At 42.5% G+C, this 20,688-nt stretch overlaps 1 protein-coding gene across 6 annotated transcripts in view; it reads left to right on the top strand.

The window, feature by feature from the left end:
• The window catches only part of SVIL (supervillin), a 229,085-nt gene that overhangs the window by 75,070 nt on the left and 133,327 nt on the right, over positions 1-20,688 (top strand). The window contains exon 1 of one of the 6 annotated variants that reach the window (XM_034987199.1): positions 5,139-6,277. The exons of 4 other annotated variants lie outside the window; for them this stretch is intronic. Coding sequence is in view for 1 of the 2 variants with exons in the window: in XM_034987192.1 (XP_034843083.1) it covers positions 16,811-16,826 (16 nt within the window). In the remaining variant the exon portion in view is untranslated. Of the gene's footprint in view, positions 1-5,138; positions 6,278-16,722; positions 16,827-20,688 lie in introns of those variants that run through there. One more of the 6 variants, XM_034987192.1, reaches the window with a different exon arrangement.

Below are 20,688 nucleotides of genomic sequence, written 5' to 3'. Positions count from 1 at the left end.
TCTCTGTTTAAGTCAACTGAGTCTTGAAGGATGTCTTGGGGGTCTTCTAACGGAGAAGGAAGGAAAGGCATTCTGAGCAGAGGGAACAGCCTGGACACAGCAACGATGGTCAATGTGGCTTCTCACAGTCACTACTCAGGGGCAAGTTGGTGGGACATATGGCTCATGAGGTAGGAAGGGGCCAGGCCGCAGAAGCTAGGGTCTTGGGAATTTACCCAACAGGCCAGCCAGTCTTGACCTTCGGTTTTCCTCTAGCACATGTGTGCTGGGACATATCCACATGTGTCACACATCTCCTGGTGTATCTAGACATGATGCTTGTAATGAAGCAAGACATTCAAGTCCCCTATAATCGTCACACAGCTATGGGCAGTATATTCATTAAAGTACATCACATCTGTATGCGACCATCTCTGGGTTAAGTGCAGTTTCCAGAGTATTTATGTGTGCCTCGATTGCTTTTTCCTCCTACTGATGAATCCCTAAATGCAAGACAGTGGAAGTGACGCTTGTGCAAGGATAGTTTTACATTTATTCCTCAAAAACATTTAATTTAAGAAGTTGATGCACCAGCTTCCATCAATGAGAAGTCACCGGTTGCCCAGGAGAAGGGCTGCTGAGGCCAGTGAGGAGGTTTTGGCTGGGTAAGAAGTGGCCAGGCTGGGGCTGGTTAAAAGGTTCTGTAAGCAGGGGAGAGGTTGGGCTTGGGGAGGGGCTGGTCGGGGCGGTGGGGAGAAAGAGTTTGGAGGCTCTCGAAACAGCAGTTCTGCCAAGAGGCATTGAGAGCACCTGCAGGGAAGTGGCCGCAGAGAGGGAGGCTGAGGGGATGAGGAGGGGCTGGTGTGAGCCTACCCGCCAGGGAACCAGGAGCAAATGTCTTGATAGGAAAGGACGAATGCAGAATTATTTGTCTTGGGCTTCTTGTTCCTGTGAGCTAGCCTGGTATTCTGATCTCAGGGACCGCCCCCCTCCCATGTCCTGAATTCTGCAGGTGCAGTGGGAGCGGGGAGGGAGAAGACTCTAGGGTCTGCCTCTTGGGCAACACTAGATGGTTGTGGGGCAGGGAGGAAGAGGAGCAGTGAAGCGACGGAGGAGAGTCATTGTCAAGGCATGGCAAGGACCAGACCGTGAAGTCAAAGACATTCCTAAAAGGAGGACATTCCATGAAGGTGGAAGTAGGCAGAAAGTGTCCAGACAACAGAGAGGCCAAGTCCAGATGGGGCACGGGGAGGGTCCCTTGCTGGGGAAGCCGTTCCTGGAGTGTGGAAGGAGCTAGAATCCAGCTGCAAAACAATGGGGGAGCAATGAGACTGTGGGAGGGGAGACCTTGGTTGTGGAAGGAAGAAAGGAATAAGAGGAGGAAGGGGAAGGGGGGGCCTGAGGGAACTCTGGGGTTGGGAGACAGAGAAGCCACAGAATGCTCATGGGCTAGCGCCCCACTCCTTCGATGAACCAAAAAGTTTCACCTCACATCATCTGTGCATTACATGGCATGCCCCGGAGCCAACCTTTCCTAGAGTAAAAGTCCAGTAGAAGGTAGTTTGGCGCTCAGGAGGGACTGTTCCTGATGTTTGCGTCTAGGTGTGATGTTACCGAGTCTGAGAGGATGAGGGGCACGGAGCATTCTCCATCTGCCCGCTGTCACTTGTGTCTTGTCATTTTATTTTCAAGAATGAAAACTCAGGACTGTAGAACCCTGGAGTTTGAAAACTTGTTTCCTATGATATTTATAGTAGCATTAGGTTTTGAGATGACTCAGTCTCCTCCTTTTCTAAAGAATTGTTTTCTTGCTGTTTCTTGAGTGTATATGGGTTTCGAAAATAAATCATCTTGGGCAGTGGCTTACACTTCTGAATTTCTGAATATTATGTGGAGGTATCCTGTTTTATTGTTGGGGGGGCCCTAGGTATTAGAGATTCTCTTTAAGTATTCATACAACCTGCCAAATAAGCATATTTAATTGAAAAGCAATGCTTTCCATTACTTCTGTATCAAATATTTTCCTTTGGATCAATGACTTCCATTCTTGTAGGGAAAAAGAAACCTTTCCAATTTGAATTTCTTCTCTCTCTCTCTCTTTTTTTTTTCTTAAAGATTTATTTATTTATTTGAGAGAGAGAGGGAGAGAGAGGGCCGACAGGGGAGAGAGGGAGAGAGAGAATCCTCAAGTGGACTCCTCACTGAGCATGGACCCCCTCCAACATGGGGCTCAATCCCAGGACCTTGAGATCATGACCTGAGCTGCAACCAAGAGTTGGAGGCTCGACCAACTGTGCCACCCAGGTGCCCCACCAATTTGAATTTCTTAAGATGGCACTGATGATAGGCAAACCCATATAGATTTATTTAAATTACGATTATAGTAAGTAGCCCACTTATATAAACAGGATGCATTTGGAAGTTTTATTTGAAGTAGGTTTTTTAAAAAATGTTTAAAATAAAAAAATATTTAATGCAACTTTAAATTTTGAGACAATTACAGAATCAAATCCAGTTTTAAGAAATAATAACAGAGGGGCGCCTGGGGGGCACAGTCGGTTAAATATCCGACTCTTGGTTTCGACTCCGGTTATGATCTCAGGGTCATGGGATGGAGCCCCGCATCAAGCCTGCGCTCAGTGTGGAGTGGGCTTGGGATTCTCCCTCCCTCTCCCCCTCTCGTTCCCCCGTCTCTCCCCCTCACGTGTGCTCTCTCTCTTTCTCTCTCTAAAATAAATAAATCTTAAAAAAAAGAGAGAGAAAGAAAGAATACAGAGAGATCCTATATACCTTTTATGCAGTTTTCCCTAATGGTTACATCTTGTGAAACTATGAAACAATACCACAACCAGGATAATGGCATTGATACAGTCCATAGAACAATGGAAGGATTCATAACAAGGATCCCTTTTATAGCCACTCCCCTACCACCACATCCCTAATATCTGATAACCACTAACCTGTTCTCCATTTCTACAATGTTATCATTTGGGGGAATTTATATAAATGGAATCATACAGCCTATAACCATTTGGGATTGGCTTTCTTTTACTCAGCATAATTTCCAGATATTCATCCAGGTTCTTGCATATGTCAGTAGTTGGTGCCTGTGTTTTTATAGTTTTATATTTTACATTTAACTTTGTGACCCATTTCCGTTAATTTGTGTATGAGATATGAAGATTAGGTCAAGGGTCACTTTTTCTTTTTTTTCCTTTTCTCCTCCCCTCCCCTTCCCTTCCCTTTCTTTTTGCCATTGGCTGTCCAGTTGCTCCAACATTATTGTGGACAAGGTGACTTCTGTCAAAAATCTGTTGGCTGTATGTGTGTGGGTCTATTTCTGGGTTGTCTATTCCATTACTATAGCTATATAGTAGAACTTAATATGGGATAGATTGACTTACTCTCACTTTATTCTTTTTGAAGATTGTTTTAACTGTTCTAAGCTCTATGCTTCTGTATATAAATTTTAGAATAAGCTTGTCTATATCTATCATAAATCTTTGCTGGGATGCTGATAGGAATTGCATTAAATATATACATTGTTTTGGGGGAGAATTGACATATTTACTGTGTTGACCCATGAACACAGTATATGTCTATTTATATTTACGTTGGTCTTTTGGGTGTTTTTTTAATCAGCATTTTGTAATTTTTAGCATACAGCTCCTGTATATGTTTACGTAAGTTTATATCTAAACAGTTTATTTTCTTTGGAATGATGGTAAATATTGTGGTGTTTCTCATTTTGGTTTCCACATGTTGATTGTTATAAAATAGGTGTTACATGATATGGTCTCTCTTAGAAGCAAGTGTCATAAATAGATATGGTTCCTTGATTAGCACACAAAAGCCAGATTAAAATGCATAAGAGAGCTGGATTTAATGAACAATTACTAGAAAGAATGGTAGTCTACCACATTGCTTATAATACTAGCATTAAATAGTAGCTAATATGAAATAGCTTATCTTGGAAATGTCTAGTATAAATGTAGTTCTTATTTTGGCTCATAACATGATTTTCCTTTTTCTTCATGGATATAGTATGAAATCCACTCTCACGCACATCAGATCTCTTACTGTCACTTTTGGGGAAAAATGCGTGTCACGGGGATCTCCTGAGTTCAGATAGCAAAAATATTTAGGAACGTGTTTAAACAGATTGCACAGGTAGAATTAACTGGGGTTGAACAAAGACAAAAAGGTGAATAGAAGAGGAGGCTGGGAGGAATTATTCTGTTAGACTCCAGTGCATTCATCTAGGCCGGTTTGATGACTACAGGGGAGCAGGGAGCCACGATTTAAGAAGCATCTGAAAGTTAGATGTTTGTTTTGTGGGAGTGCCTCTTTTTTAGGAGAAGAGAAAAAAAAAGCAAAACTGCATGATTGTGGTAACAGTGATTCATTGTCTCCTCCTATCTTTTCTTAAAAGACCCAGATAGTCGACTATTTTATGTAAGTTCTTATTTATTTTTACCCTGCTTTGCTCCAGGAGGAGTTTAAAGCAGTAAATATGAAGATACAAAACAAGATAAAATGTTAAGTGGAGGAAAACCACAACTGGTCAAAGGGAAAAATAAGATGAGGCCATGACCATGACCAGGATTTGGAAGCAGAAGTCAAGCTGTTGAGGTTTTGTTTGTCATCTTGAAGTGGGTAAACAATTTGGCTTGGGCGAATTATTTTTAACCCTTGTGCAAATAGCCCCAAAGCTGGTGTTGAATTATTAGTCTGTCCAGCATTATCTGCCATGTTTTCATCCGCCACAGGACTGCTCAGGGGGAGGCATTGTCCTGCAGGATTAATTAATAACAGGAATTCACATCCTGCTCCGGGAGGCCTCTGCTGTCTGATGCAGCCTGGTGGTCGGAGAGCCCACACCCAGAGAGGCACACCACCCGGGGCCTGGCAGCCTGCAGCTTTTGCTCCAGCCCAAAAGTCTGGTTTCCTGATTTATATGGGAGTTAGGATGAACAATTAAGACTTTGTTATTTGGGGGAACAGCAAGGACACCTACAATTGTAAGTATTTTTGTAAGCAGGCGGTCATATTTAGTTTTAATATCTAAAAAATGGAAATAGCCTTTTAAGAAGTGATTGTGTGTGGTAGTTCATTATCATTATTATTATTATTATTATTATTATTATTATTATTATTTTCCCAGTAGTTAAGTTTCCTCTGGTTTGGAAGTGAGGTGAGTGACCTGAGATTCCTCGGAAGGTAGATCTTGCTAGTTGGGAGCATTGTCTTTGATTTTAAGACAAAATCTTGGTGTGTTTTAGAGAAAGTACTTCCAGCACCATCCTTTCTTCTGATGGCTCCTTTTCTACACTTAGTGGAAATGGAAAGAAATCCACAGATGTCCACACAATTTGTCAACCTGTAAATAGACCCATGCCATCATAATGTGCCGTTTAATGTATATACGTGTGGACGCTTGTCACTTACGTCCTGGCGTGCGGTATCTGAGCTTTATCAGTGCCTGTGGGTTCTTTCGGAACGCAAACACCAGAATCCGAGACCCATTTGCCCGCTCAATTCTCTATTGTTGCAGCCTGTTGAGTAGACTGCTGTTGGCATTTTTAATTTCTCTATAAAACAAGCTGAGAGACAATGCGGATGATCTAATTGCATTTCAAGGAGCTGCGGGCCAGGCTTGTTGCAACAGCTGATGGGCTCCTCTGAGTTTCAAGAGCTATTTATGGTAGATTAGCTGGGATCAGGGCTCTCCAGTTCAGGCCATAAAAGGCCCGTCCCATGTGGAGTTGCCCCACTGCTCCTGACAGCGCCCTCCGAGGCTGAAGTGTCCTCAGGTTTCACGTGGATTTACCCAGTAATGGATGGCCACACCAAGGCCAGATTGGGGAAGTTCAGCATCAAGGACACCAGGGCACTGAAAACTTCGAAAAGAAGACTCTTTTTAATATTTTGGCGATCTTTTTTCCGAGAAACTTTTGGGATGTAGCCTTCACCTATTTACTGCATTTGGCATCCAAACGCCTTTTGGAAAGCACCGTTCTAAATTTATCCTGTTCTGAATCATCACTTCTGATAGATGCCATTGCCTGGTTTGTGCTGTGATATTTGATTTTGTACAGTGTTCTTTGGGCTAACTTTTGATATTTTGCTTTTTGTTTAGAATTTGAAAGTAGTGTTCATTGAAAGGAGACACAAAGAAATTACGTGAGGACATCCAAAGCCGTGTTTCGTTTATTTTTTAATTAGAAAAATAAGGAATCACAGTGTGATTCCCCCCCCCCTTTAACTTAGAGGAACAACGATTAAACAGAAATTTGAAGTAAGTGAAAAATCTTCCTATAAATCTAAATGCAGTTGTATGTTAAGTGCCATCTGTCTGAGCATGCTTCCTGAGGTTTGCTGACTTCAAGCACTGGAATGTTCCTGCCAGGCTGTGTTAGTTATTGCTGTGACTCCTCCATGTACCCTTGGGCATGTTTTTTAGTTTTAGAGTGATGGGATTTCTTTTCCTTAAAAACGAAAGAACTTTATGGCACAGAGAAGTTTGTACTAACAATTTAATTAATATTATTTAGTAAATGCATTCTGTCTAAATATGAGCACTTGAAGCCTTGGAATTAAAAGCATATCCACAATACAGAGTACTTCAATAATTGTATCACAAGTCTTGGGTTAGAATTCAGAAGGGCACATTTTTTTTTTCACTCTTGTTATTAATGGAAATGTAAATCGCCGGTGATCCTTTCATATAATTTTTGTTTTGAAGGATCTTTACCTTAGTACTCTGATTCTTCAGGCTTGGTTTATAGAACCTCTGATGTTCCAGAATTAAAAAACAAAAACAAAAACAAAAAACCCCAAAACTCAAGCCTTAGTTCCTAGGTTTTTGAACTGTATTTCATTTTTAAATTATCCAAGAAAAAAATGCCATATTAACCTTTTTAAGTCCTAGAGATAGCTGTGGTCTCTGTAATTTCGCTTAGTGATTTGCTCCTATTAAAAAAATAGCAAAGAGCTAGAGCACATTGATGGTTTATTTGACATATTGCTCCTTTAAAAAAAAAAAAAAAGACTTTTTTTTTTTTTTTTATAGAATATCAGATGGACCAGTAGGGGCAGTAATTATTTTTATCAGGTAGAAAAACAGAATATTTATAGAGATGAGTTTCATCGGTGAATACTGCTGTGGCTTTCAAACCAGAGGGAGAACCACAACTTTAGCGGGCATTTGGAAATGCTTGGGGGCATTTCTAGTTCTCACGATAACCGTGGCTGGCATCTGGGACAGTGTGGTTAAGAATTAGAAATGCCTTGTAATGTGGGACCATCCCATAGGGTGAAGCATGGCTCTGGCCAAAATGTGGGTGGTATTCCCTGCTGAGAAAAGCTGCAAGGTATTAATGTTCTCCTCCATTCCAGAGAGAAGCAACAGGCTGGGCATACAGGCTGCCTCTTCTCACCAAACCAGGGGAACTCTTGAGGCACCAAGCAGTTGGGTGTCCTGTCAGGGGTGGATCATCCGTGCTGCTGCTTGTGGGGGAGCGGGTGCAGGGAGGTAACACAGATGAGCAGAGACACTGCTCATCACGCTTCCTTCTGTTGTGAGTGGGACAATGCTTGTTAGCCATCAAGGAAATGCTTTTTTGACATCAACCAACTCTGGTGCCAGGAGCATAACTTTCAAAGTAAAATTTGGTTAAAGCACCCAGCTTACATCACTTTCATTCAACAAACCCAACTATTTTTGTTTGTACTTTAGACACCTGCTGTTTCTTGGTAATCATGCCTCTGGAAGATTGTGAATTTCAGTTCAGAATGAACAACATTGTTATTGCCTGGGGTCATTTAAAATTCTCTAGTTGAGGATTTGAATCCAAAGAAAAGGGCCACTGGCCTTCACAGGGATGTCCCGAGAGCAGCTGTTCAAGGCTCACAGGCTGTGCGGAGAGCTGTGGGGCGGGAACCACCAGAGGCTTATTTTTATTTTTGGGCACAAAGGAGGTCCTCTCCTCACTGTAGGGCTGCCTGAGGGGTGCTTTAGGACACTCATTACAGTGACAGTCACCGTGGCATCCCCGTGACTAGGATTCCTAGTCTAGAGCCTTCCTGTAGTTCTGGGCTTCATTATTTTGTAACTCCGAACCAGAAGCCACGTGGTCACCCTTGACTCCTCTTCCTATAGGTCGCTTGTGCACTCCTCTGTAGGGGGCTACCCAACAAGGCACCTGGGTCCCAGCTCTCTTGCCACCCAGGATCTGGCCCAGTGCGTGTTGCCCAGTGAGTGAGTTAATTGAATTGAATGCATTGGAATGACTGTGGATTCTTCACATCAAAATTTAGCAAAAGCAAAATGCTTTTGCCATTGTTATGTTATTCTCTACAGAAGTAGATGTTCTGTGTCGTAAGTTCTGTTTTTTTCTTCCATATCTAATAATGCAAGCAGATTTGTCTTACTAGTACAAGTGTGATGGGGTTTATGTATGTGTACTTTTGCCAACACAGGAAATTATGGTGCATTCGATGAAGTCAGCCACTTCATTATTGGAGCCTTGCCTAAAATGAAGAAACTCCTCTAGTGGTGTGATTTGACTTATGTACTTTTCCCAAGCATTAAACTTTATCCCTTAGATGCAGCATCTTGGGGTGGTTTGCCCTGCTGACCTTGGACCAGAAGGCAGCACCTTGATGTCTGGTTCAGAGACTCAGTGTCTTATGGATATTCCTAGTTGCAGGAGGTTTTGAAAGAGGAATTTATTTTGCTTCGTATCTTGCTTATTCTCTTTTGAAAGTTGCTCCTTTAATCCCAAATTTATAACCTATTTCAAACTGGCTTTTGTATGAATACAGTCAAAGAAAGGGCTTTAGTATTTGCCTTGGGATAGTTGGTTCACCCATGTCACTGTGCTGGATTCATTTCAGCACATATGTATTGAATGCTTCACTTCAGTATTACACATCTGTGTGCAGGTCTTTGAGTTGGATGCTGTCGGAGGAAGATGATGAAGCTCATTCCTGTCCTTAGTGAAGTCATTTCCTAGAGGGGTCCAGACAGGGGCTTAATGAAGCTGTTATACAAGTAGGCTAGAAGGGGGGACGCCTGGGTGGCTCAGTTGGTTAAGCGTCTGCCTTCCTCTCAGGTCATGATCCCAGGGTCCTAGGATTGAGTCCTGCATTGGGCTCCTTGCTCAGCGGGGAGCCTGCTTCTCCCTCTGCCTGCTCTGCTTGCCGCTCCCCCTGCTTGTGCTCTCTCTCTCTCTGACAAATAAATAATAATTAAAAAACTTAAAAACAAAACAAGTAGGCTGGAAGGGACGAACACTAATAACATGCCATCCATGCTCACTGCCAACCTCTTTACCTACATTGTCTCATTTAATTTATATAGTGGTCCCTGAGAAATATTACTATCATTATCCTTATTCTACAGGGGGAAAAAACTGAGGTTTCAAGAGGCTTGCCCAAGGGCACATACCATGGGGTCAGGGTAGAACTGGATTTGAACAGGTCTATTGGATTTTGATGCCCATCTTCATAACCCCTGTTTGAAACTAGTACCTCTCGAAAGTTTAAGAAGCATCACTTGAGGTCTTGTTAATGTCCTGATTCTGATTCAGTAGGTCTGGGTTAGGGCCACAAAGAAGACCCAAGGTAATCCTGATGCCTCTGGCCAGCACTGACTTTAAGTAGCACCGTCTTCAAGTACACAGCTTCCTTGTGAAGCCAGAGAAGGAAGCAATCAGGTTGGAGGGAGATCTGAGGGCTTCCCGCAGGAGAAGTGGTCTTCCAGTCTAATCTCATCTTCGTTTTTCATGCCAGCCCTTCCCACTGTTTGCTGACCCAGTTGTCCCCCATTTCTCTTCTAATGTCTGCCTTTCTCCTGGCTCTCCCTCCTCACGTTGAAAACGTACTCAAGTTTCCTCCATCCTAAATAAAGCTCCCCTTGACCTCAAGCGCTGAGCTATTTCTTTCACTGCGTGTTCACTTCTCAGCACCCAGGGCTCTGTGCAGCCCTCACCCTCCCAGCTCCACATGATCTCCAGATTGCATTACCTCCGAGCACCTCTTTATGAGGATCCTGCCTCAGGTCTACACTGATGGCTGTATTCTTGAGCTCTCGTAAAACCTGTATTTTCTAACTCATGCTCTGTCTCCTCACTGCTCCAGCTTAACTTCTTAGGGTTAGGGTAAGGGTAAAAATTCTTGTGCTGCTCTCTCTACGGTGAATTATATGATCCGTCCATTCCAGGTGAAATGTACTCATTTGGGTTTTTATGGTGTATTTTCTCTTTTTAATTAGGAGTTGTTCACTTCCAATAAGCTATGTTAGCACCTGTATCCTAGATAATCAGCACTGATATAATTATGCATTAAGAAAGAACAGTTCAGGGGCGCCTGGGTGGCTCAATCGTTAAGCTCTGCCTTCGGCTCAGGTCATGATCTCAGGGTCCTGGGATCGAGCCCCGCATCGGGCTCCCTGCTCGGCGGCGGGAAGCCTGCTTCTCCCTCTCCCCTCCCCCTGCTTGTGTTCCCTCTTTCGCTGTGTCTCTCTCTGTCGGATAAATAAATAAAATCTTAAAAAAAAAAAAAAAAGAAAAGTTCAGGGGCACCTGGGTGACTCAGTCAGTTAAGTGGCTGCCTTTGGCTCGGGTCATGATCCTGGGGTCCTGGGATCGAGCCCCGCATTGGGCTCCTTGCTCGGTGGGGAGTCTGCCTCTCCCTCTCCCTCTGCCTGCCGCTCCCCTTGCTTGCTCTCTGTCTCACTATCTCTCTCTATGTCAAATAAATAAAAATAAATAAAATCTTTTTTTAAAAAAAAAGAACAGTCCATTTCTGAGTGAAGACTCAAAGGGCTTTTATAAGTAATGCACCTATAATTTGTGAACTGTTTTGGTTAATCAGAGGCCTCATGTTTCTGGATTTTCGATTATGTTCTGAGTACGGAAAGTTAAATAACTTCGGACATAGAGTTGTCATTGGATAAAAAAATCATACTGGTATTTTCAGATTTTTTTTGAGATATCAAAAATTTTAAATATTTTAAGCCCTAGGCTTTTCAAACGTTCTAAAAACACTACCTAATTTTACCCCATTTAACCAAAAATTTAAGGTATACACATGAACTTGCACACATATTACACGTTCAACAAAACAAGCCACTGCAGCCAAACAGATAGGAATGCAGTTGAATTTCAGTACCTTAAAATACATTCAATTAAAAAGTAGGCAATGGAAAGTAAAATAACCTTTGAAAATTTTAGTATTGTTTCATGTAGATTTTCTTAGAAAAATATTTTTAAGTTGCGATTTCAGATTCCCATGGACAGGATGGTCACAAGATTAGCAACATTTGTTTATTTTGCCATTACTTCATGCCTGTAACAGTTGCTATTATGAAAGCCAAGGACAAATGACATTTTAACGTCTATGATTTGTTTGCAAGTATCACTTCTGGTACCTTAAACACAGCTAATGGTTCTATAGGTTTGAGCCAGGTTAGAAAAATAAACTCAGCCATGCTGTTCAGAGTAGATGGCGCTCCAAATCATGCTCATGGTCTTAATTTCCACCAGATGTTCATTTTAGCCAGATGCACATAATCATTTGGCTTTATTATTTCATGCATTTTTGATTGAAAATGTTGAATATTTTAAAATTCTGTGATTTGATAAATATTGTCATGATGCGGTCGTAGAGGATGAGTAAGCTTCATGCGATGCCTTCTGCCCCAACGTGGGATCCTCCCATTTGAGATGGAATTTATTTAGTTGGATTTGTATCAGTTCTTCTCTCTGGAGGCTTCAAGGAGCTTGCAGACATCTAACAGTCCTTAAATATTTCAAAAGAGAATTTTCAGTAGGAGGTGGAGCAGGGAGCAAAAGGGAGGAAAATAATATGAAAGCAAGGATAGCAAATAAGCTTTGTGTCCCACCTGCCTCAGCCCACCTCCCAAGCTCCCAAAGCTCCCAAGAACGATTTCCCTTGCTCTTGGGGGAGGAAGAACATTTCATTTGGAAATCGAGGGTGTTTGATCCTCAGGAATGCTTGGGGCAATGGCAGAGTAAGTGGAAGCAGCCCAGGTCTTAATAACCAGCTGTGTGACCTCGGGTAAGTTCTTACCCTCTCTGAGCCTCATTCATTAAAATGAACATTGGAATGGAGGATTTCTAAGGTCCCTTCTCCCTATAAGGATAATAGGTATAATTCAAAGACTTCAGAGCTTGAAAACATTCTGGCCTCTCCTGGAAAGGAGACCCTGCATCTAAAAGGTGTGGCTCAAGGCAGCAGAGCAGGACCAAGTTAGAAATGTCTTAAGCAGGAATACATATATATTTTAAAAAGTTTTCTCACTGTACTGACATGCTTCCGTTGAAATGTGCAGCCTGTTCTTACTTCTCAGTTGGTTTGGTCACCGTTGTCTTCAATCCTTTATTTTTGGAAGTTCCTGCCATCTCTTCAGACTGCACTCCCATTGTTTCTTTTGTGTTCATTCAAACACTTAAATTTTCTTTCCTGTGGCCTAATTTATTCTTCTCTTGCGCTTTTGCTTTTTCTCCTAATGTGAAACCCCAGAGTGGTCATGGCAAACCCCAGGAAGGATGCCTGAGACAGGATTTTCCTGTTCAGAGCAGGAGTAGGGTGTGCTTGACTTTTTTTTTTTTGGTCCCTTCACATTTATTAGCTTACTGCCAGACAGTCATTCTTTATCAATTATTTTCTGAGCACTGACTGTGTGCCCAGGACTGGTATTGCTTCTGGGGGAAAGAACAGTGATCAAATCCCTGCCCTCATGGTGTTTGAATTTTAATGGACTCAAGTATGATTCTCTTCTTTTTTAACCTCATATCTCTTTAAAGTGCTTAAATGACAGAATTTAAAATAGCTGCCATGGTTCCTAACCCAAAGGAGGTGCTTGTTAGGTTTAGTATCTGTCTACAGTTTGCATTATTTTCTGAAACTCTCTCTTCCCCTATAATTTATACTGATAAAGATCATAAGCTTTTTTTGAAAAAAAAATTGTTTGATTTAGGCAAGTACGGGTTTTAAAGATTTTATTTTTAAGTATTCTCTAAACCCAACGTGGGGCTCGAACCCGCAACCCCGAGATCAAGAGCCACATGCTGCACCGACTGAGCCAGCCAGGTGCCTCTCCCTCAATTTTTTAATTCATGTTCCCTTCACTGTCACAAACTTCTATCTATAAAATGTTGATTAATTGCCGAGGTGAAGGTTGACATTGATATCATTCAACTGAGATACTCCAGAAATAAATCACTGAATCAACTTGACTTCTTTCTTACTTTCAGATTTTATCTGTTTTGAAAATATTTTTAAACTTAGCAAAAATTTTACCTGAAGACTTTGAAGTGAGTGAGAAGACCTGAGTCACATTAAACTACTGTATATCACTAGAAGTACGAGAAAAGCTGTCTTATGGCAGAAACTTTGGAATCTGTAATCTATCATTCTGTGTACTTTTTTCTTAAGATTATTTGTCTGGTCATCTTTATTACCAGGGAAGCTGGTTTTACACTAAGTTCATTAGCTGCCTTCCTGCCTACAGCATATGTTAGTTTTTTACATTTAATTTTGTTAAATTTTTACATTTAATTTTGCACAAGTTGTAAAGGGCATTCTTGGTTCATGGGGCTATAAACATTTCAACCTTTGTCCTTCACAAAGTAATTATTTCATTAAAAGTAAATTATAATTTTTTTAGTAGCTCCAGATAAAAATGCTAATCACAAGGTAAATGGATGCGCTAAGATTTGAGAGAACAAATTACCTTGGTATTTTAATAGTTTTCTGAGCTAATTTTTATTCATAGCATCTCTCTGGCTAATGTGAGGGCTGATGATGATTTCTATAATTAATGAGCTCAAGTTAGGAAAAAAAAAAAGACTAACAGGTAGATAACTTAGGGCAGCATGAAGCCAAAATTGTTATTTCAGGACAGTTGTGTTTAGGTGACCACTGTGAAAGGTGCTCTTGTTGAGCTTTTTTTTTTTTTGAAGATTTTATTTATTTTAGAGAGAGAAAGAAAAAAAAATACACGAGCAGGAGTAGGGGGACAAGCCGACTTCCTGCTGAGCAAGGAGCCCGACGCGGGGCTCGATTCCAGGACCCTGGGATCATGACCTGAGCCGAAGGCAGCCGCTTAACCCACTGAGCCACCCAGACACCCCAGGTATATGTTTTAAACAGGTCCATGAACAGGCTTTAGAAGGCTACAATATCTCCCAAAAACTCCTTTTTTTGAAAGCTCATTTAATGGAGGTGAAGATCCTTTGTTTTCCATTTTTTGCTAAAGGGGCTGTGGCTCCCATGAGAAACGAGAGTCACATTCTAATTGTTTGTATAGAAGTGAGGATCTACGGAGTGCCTGGAGGTCTAGGTGACCCCATGTGGGGACACACCCCTGGAGAGTGTGATGTTTCAGCATCCACCTGCTGAGACAGGATCCGGGGCAGCCTGCGGGTTTGGGTCATCACTGCCCAGTAGAACCTCCTGCATTGATGGACGTGTTCCCAGGTTGGTGCAACTGTTCTGCAGGGGAGCCATCAGCGACGAGTGGCTGTTAGCACTTGAAAACATGGCAGTTGCAACTGAGGAATTGAACTTTTAAATTACATTTTTTTTTTTAAGATTTTATTTATTTGACAGAGAGACACAGCAAGAGAGGGAACACAAGCAGGGGCAGAGGGAGAGGGAGAAGCAGGCTTCCCACCGAGCAGGGAGCCCGATGCGGGGCTCGATCCCAGGAGCCCGGGATCATGACCTGAGCCGAAGGTAGACGCCCAACAACTGAGCCACCCCGGTGCCCCGAACTTTTGTATTACTTCTGATGAGTTTAAACTGCATTAGTCCTCTGTGTTGGAAGTTGCAGGTCCTGAGGAAGTGGATCTGTGCTTTGTGCATCTGCTGATATGAGCTGGGGAGCTGCGGTCTCACCTGTTGACATAGCCACATGGGGAGGTGATGCTCAGATTGCAGAGGGAAAATATCAACTACTGTGCTTTTCAAAAGAAATTGAAGACTTATGGAATCTGAGGAAACTTTCCTGTGGGTTCCCCATTCCTCTCACCAGTCTACAAATACACACCCCCTAGTGCAAGCATGCTCACACACAGTACACGATTCTGTAGGTTCTTTGTTGGCTCTGAACACAGTAAATGTTCATTTCTACATTTTAATTGTGTATGCAAAGATCTGGGCTTTATAGTCTCACCACTGCTAGTCACATAAGGTGGAGCCTTCAGTCTGATATCATGGGCAGCACCTGCTTAATGGTCAGCGTGGATGCAAGTGCTGTGAATCCAGCAGCAAAGTGGTTTGGGCTGGCGGGGGCTGGGGCTGACCTTTAGCTGCTTTATTGTTTTTTCCTAAATTTGTGTCTTGATGTAAAGTGATGCGGTTTTATGAGAAATTAGTTTACATGATTTTTTGCTTGTTTTTGTGTTTAGATTTTTGTATACTCAGGGGTACAAACTAAAGCTGTCCTTTGGGGACTGGGGCTGTGGTATGTGTGACGAGGAGATTTTTCTATGACGGTGGCTCATGTGACAGCCTATACTTCACAAGCATACAGAACACCCATTCATCCATCCTATTTTTGAGTACTTCCTGGGGTGACTAACGATTCTGCGCATTTCCCCCAAGCGTCCGTGGCTGGTGAACCTGGACGAGTGGTGTCAGGCAGTGTGATGGGGGCACAGAGGGAGCCCTGCCAACCTGCCCCAGTCACCTCACCTCACATCTAAACAATGAGGTGTTGGCCCACACTGTCCCAGCTGCTTGTGGGTGTGTGTGTGTAGCTTTTCCTCCGAATCTTTATTATTAAAATGAGCCCATAAACAGAAGAGAACAGAAAGTCTTGGGCACTGAAGGAAACATAGGGCTATAGGATGTGTTAGGGTTGAGAAGGGGCCAGCTGACATGCAGGGTCGTGGCCCTCACCCCGCCTGTGAGCCCACAGTTCAGGTGGTTGGTAGGGGTTCCTTTGGAGGCCCCGTGAATTGCTCCTGAGACAGTGACCCTTCCTTCTGCACCCGAGCTCAAGCTGCAGTGGCATCCCTCTGTTCCTGGGTGCCATGGCCTTCACCCTATGCTTTTGCACCCCCATTCCCCTGAGGGTGGAATCCCACTCCTCGCCAACCCTCTGAGCCTTCCAGCCTTCCAGCCTCCGGGGAAGCTCTCCTCTGGGCACCTTTCAGCTCCCACAGCAATTGGCTGAGCTATGCAAGCTCAGAGAAAAACTTGGTGTCCTCATGCATGGAATGACACAAGCTAGTCAGATTATTGTCCACTCCACTGCTCTCCATCTAAAATCAAAATAGACTGGAGTGTTGTTTCACCCTACAAGTGCAGCAAGACTCACCAAAAACTTACTTTCTACCTGAAAAGAATGCAGTGATCCATTATTAAATACCCAGAATGGAGAGGCAGGGACAGTTCCCCCCTGCCCCTAGTAACCCTTGCTTCCAGTGTGCATGAATAAATGTGGTTAATTAGATTAGGTGACCATATATCAAAAACAATTCAGCTCAGCTGTTGAGCTGAATAGATGTTTTTAAAATAACCAACAGAGTTGACGCTCGTTACCACCTGACTTTTTTGGTTTGTCAGAGGGGTGGGGGCGTAATGAGGGGTTATATAAGGCGAGTCAGCCACCACCTCTTCCTCCTCTGTCCTGCTCCCCCTCTTCTCCCCTTTCCTCTTCCTTTCTTTTCTTCCCCCTCCTCTTCTTTCTCTCCCTCTTCTCTTCCTTTCCTCTTTTCCTCTTTCTGCTTCCTATTTCTCTTCTATTTTCTTTTCTCTTGCTGCTTCTCTTCAGCTAAGTCAAGACATAAGCAACATGGCCATGGATATCTGTAAGTTTTGCTGACTTTAATGTGTGCAGTTTTTAAAATATACATGTATGTGTGTGTGTGTGTATATGACATTTATAGAGACATAAAATCTCCCTTTACACAGTTCTGATACCTTTTGTCATGCGATTAATACTATCCATGATCTTTTAAAAATTATTGTATTCTGCAACAAGGAATCTGATTTTTAGGCATCCTTCTATTTTGTGGAAAGAGACTTGTTTCTTGTTAGAACAAATTGGTTATCTTTCCTTCACATTATCTATGCTTGTGTCTTATACGTCTATGTGTGGATATGTATGAATAACAACCAAAAAATATCTACTTACATTTTTCAACATGTAGTTTGTTACTAGTAATAGGGAGAAAGTGATTACTGGACATTGTAGTTTAATTTTAGTAGAGCAAAAATGAAAATCAAATCTCTGCTTCTGCTTTGGTGTTCATTAACTCAAGTGTAAAATTAGAAATGTGGTAATTATTTGGCAGTTCTGACTTTCTAAGGGAAACCATATCATAGCGTATGTGTGTATGTGCTGGCCTTTAAAAATAGATCTTGTCCCACGAGGAGATGAGCCCACTCAGCTGCACTCACGGCGAGGCCTGTGGATTAATTGGTGGGCTTTGTCAGCAGTGGCTGGGAGTTCTCGACTCTTCCCAGGAGCGTTAAATACCCCGGCTTCAGCGGCATTCAGTTCATCTTTGGTCAGAGCTCTGGTGTTTTAAAAGCTAGCTGCTGATGAGTAAACACTCTTGACCCTGATTGTAAACATTTGTCATATGTCTGGTTAGTTTTCATTTTCACCGACCAAAATCATTTTGGCAGCAGAGTCCTTAAAGTCTGACAGCCTGACAAATTATACAGAATCCCTTGTTTTTTCTCACACAGGCTTTGACTGTGACTCACCGTCCACTTGAAAACATTTCTCCTCTGGTATTGCACATCTCCTTAAATATATATCCTTGAGCAAATGAAGTGTAGGAAAGAACTTAAACATTGGATGACTGAAAAAAGCATGTTTTGGGGCTTCGTGTCTTCTCTCCATCCTTTGAGGAGTTCAAAGAGGATCATTAATCTAGAGGTTCTGTTTAGATTCTGGAGGCCATGGCCATTGTCCCTCCTCTGTTTATCTTTCCTTTGGGGGATTTGATGGTTGTCACTGTGGACTACTTAGGTGATGGCGAAGCCACCTGGATCTTGAGTGGCCACGTTGAGCACCAATCCACTGCCGTGTGCTCATGGAGTCTTCAGGTGCTCGGTGGCCATGCTGAGTGACCTCCGCTGTTCGGGGAAAACAAGGGGCAGCAGAGGGCTTGAGGCAGAGGCCCGGCAATTCTCCTACGCCTGCGCTGACCACTGGAGGACAGTCATACATGAGTAGAACGAAGACCTTGGGGTTTTGTCAGTGGTTGAGAGGCTCCAGACTGCACCAGGCATGGCGGACGTCTGGGAGAGGCAGAGCCGAGGGTGGCTTGGGGCGGACTGTGCTTTGACTTCTGCTTTGTGCAGCCGCTAATCCAGAAACATTCTGCCTGAGGCCCCAGAGGCCAGGCCTCTTCTCTACAGCAGGGTCTTGTTTTGTTAAGGAGCTCCAAACGGCGTGTTGTAGTCAGAAAAACAAAATAAACAACAAAAAAACAAAAACCAGTGGTTTCTTTTCCACAGCATTATGGACATGAAGGAAAACTTGAATTTGACAAACTCTACCATAAATCTTCCCCTCCCTAAGAATCATGTGTTGAGGTCTTGATTCTTAAAATGAACTGTGTGTAGCTGTTGGGGTTTTGGCTGATTCTAGAGCTTTGTGTAAAATCAAATTTATTTAACATTGTCCCACCCTGAAGAGGACTGGATTCACCAGCCTCCCATGAGAACACGCCTCTCCCTTCTCCTTGCGTGAGATGCTCAGAAGAGGTCTTACCCCACTGTCCTGCGTCCACAGTCACTGGGTCACACGATTGGCAGTTCCTAGGACAGTTCTTTATGGCCCATGACATTGGCTGTGTTTTAGGACTTGAAAACCTCAACATCTCAGCCCGACTGTGGAATATTCAAGGAGGCATCTGTCTTCTAAATCTTGTCCAAAGAGAGCCACACAGAAACGAGCTCGAGAAAGGTCTAATCCTTCTTTGAAATATGGAGCCACTGACAATATGTAGACTGTATACCTAGGAGGGCGCACAGAAGCCTGTCGTGATCACCTGGGAGGATCCTTCCAAGGACCCTCTCCACATGTGGTTTCTTTTCACCTACTTTATGGAGTTTCTGAGTTAAGTGGACAGAATTTCTTAATGTGAAATTGATGGTTTTCTAGTTGACTGAGATTTAAATAGCCAGATAACAACATGAAGAACACACACACACACACACACACACACACACACACACCCCTACCTGTAGAAAACTTGGGCACACAAGAGAATATTCTAGAGCGACCTGGCACTGGACTCTGTGTGGACCTGGGCCCAGGCAGAACAGCTTTGCCTGAGTGGACTCCAGCTGCACTCTCTACTCTGTCGTGTCAGGATTGGGCAAAAGAATTAATGTATTATTTGGAATTGAAAATGAAACCTGTTGTTGTTAAGACAAATAGATGACATGCCATACACTTTACCTAGAAAATACAGATACAGTATAGTAAATCCCAGTGTCAAATTAACAAGTTTTCTATGTGAGGTTTTATTTATCTGGGTTGTGTTTTCCATGTCATTTTATTGTCAAATTCATTTGATTGTGGAACAACTTGCACATCTATATCCTAATTGCCCGAACTCCAGAGTTACAGAATAGGTTTACATGTTTTTATCCTAAAACTAGAAATAGAATTTCCTCCAATAGCAGTGGCTTCATAAGCCACCCAGTTATATGTTGAAAAAACCTTGAGTTTGTAAATATTTAAAAACTAAACTTGGTCTTCTTTAGAAGCATATCATTTAGGTGGAATATTATGTGAGTTCTTGCAAATTGTGGAGGAAAACCATCAACTTCAGTTCAGAGTTGTAGAAATGAAGGTGAGGAAGTTGGGGCAGAAGTTTGAAGTGTGGTGAACTCTTAATTATTCTGAAAATTGGATATTTCAAAGTGGCAGTTATTTTTAAGCATATCTAAACAGTATTTGTTTCTTTTAAATATTCACTATTTTTGCACATTTTTTCTTATCTCCCTTACTCATTTCTTCTTTTTTTAAAAAAGATTTTATTTATTTATTTGTCAGAGAGCACAAGCAGGGGAAGTGGTAGGCAGAGGGAGAAGCAGGCTCCCCGCTGAGCAAAGAGACTGATGCAGGACTCGATCCCAGGACCCTGGGATCATGACCTGAGCCGAAGGCAGACGCTTAACTGACTGAGCCACCCAGGCATCCCTAAACAGGATTTAGAAAGTATTTTTGTACAGATATTTGTATTGGTATGTTTGATATGTAAGACTTCTAACCATCACTGCCCCAATAATTGGTACATTAATTGGTACACTGCCCCAATAATTGGTACCACTTACTGGGTACATAGCAAGTGTTCAATAAATAGTTGTGCAGTGAAGAAATTAATGAACGAACATACGCATGCACCCATGTACGCGTGCGCACCCACAGACACACAGACACACACACACAGGAATCAGCCAAAAGCATTACGAGCTGAAAGCCTGTTTGATGTTCTCATCTGCCAAGCTCCTTAGTGAAAATTTGCTTTGTAACACTTCTGATTCATTTAAGCCTTCTCCCGAAGGAAAATAATTAAATGTTTTCTTTAAAGCAGTTCCATTTTTATACTGCAGATGACAAGTGAGGAGCAACCAATTTTTAGCTTTTAACGAAATGAGTAATTAAACACAGAAGGTACTGCCAATAAAATTGAAATAAAATCT

Source organism: Mirounga leonina, unplaced genomic scaffold, assembly GCF_011800145.1.
Source record: "Mirounga leonina isolate KUSES-001 unplaced genomic scaffold, KU_Mleo_1.0 Mir_413, whole genome shotgun sequence".
Taxonomy (NCBI): Eukaryota; Metazoa; Chordata; class Mammalia; order Carnivora; family Phocidae; genus Mirounga; species Mirounga leonina.
This window is presented reverse-complemented; position numbering and strand designations above follow the sequence as displayed.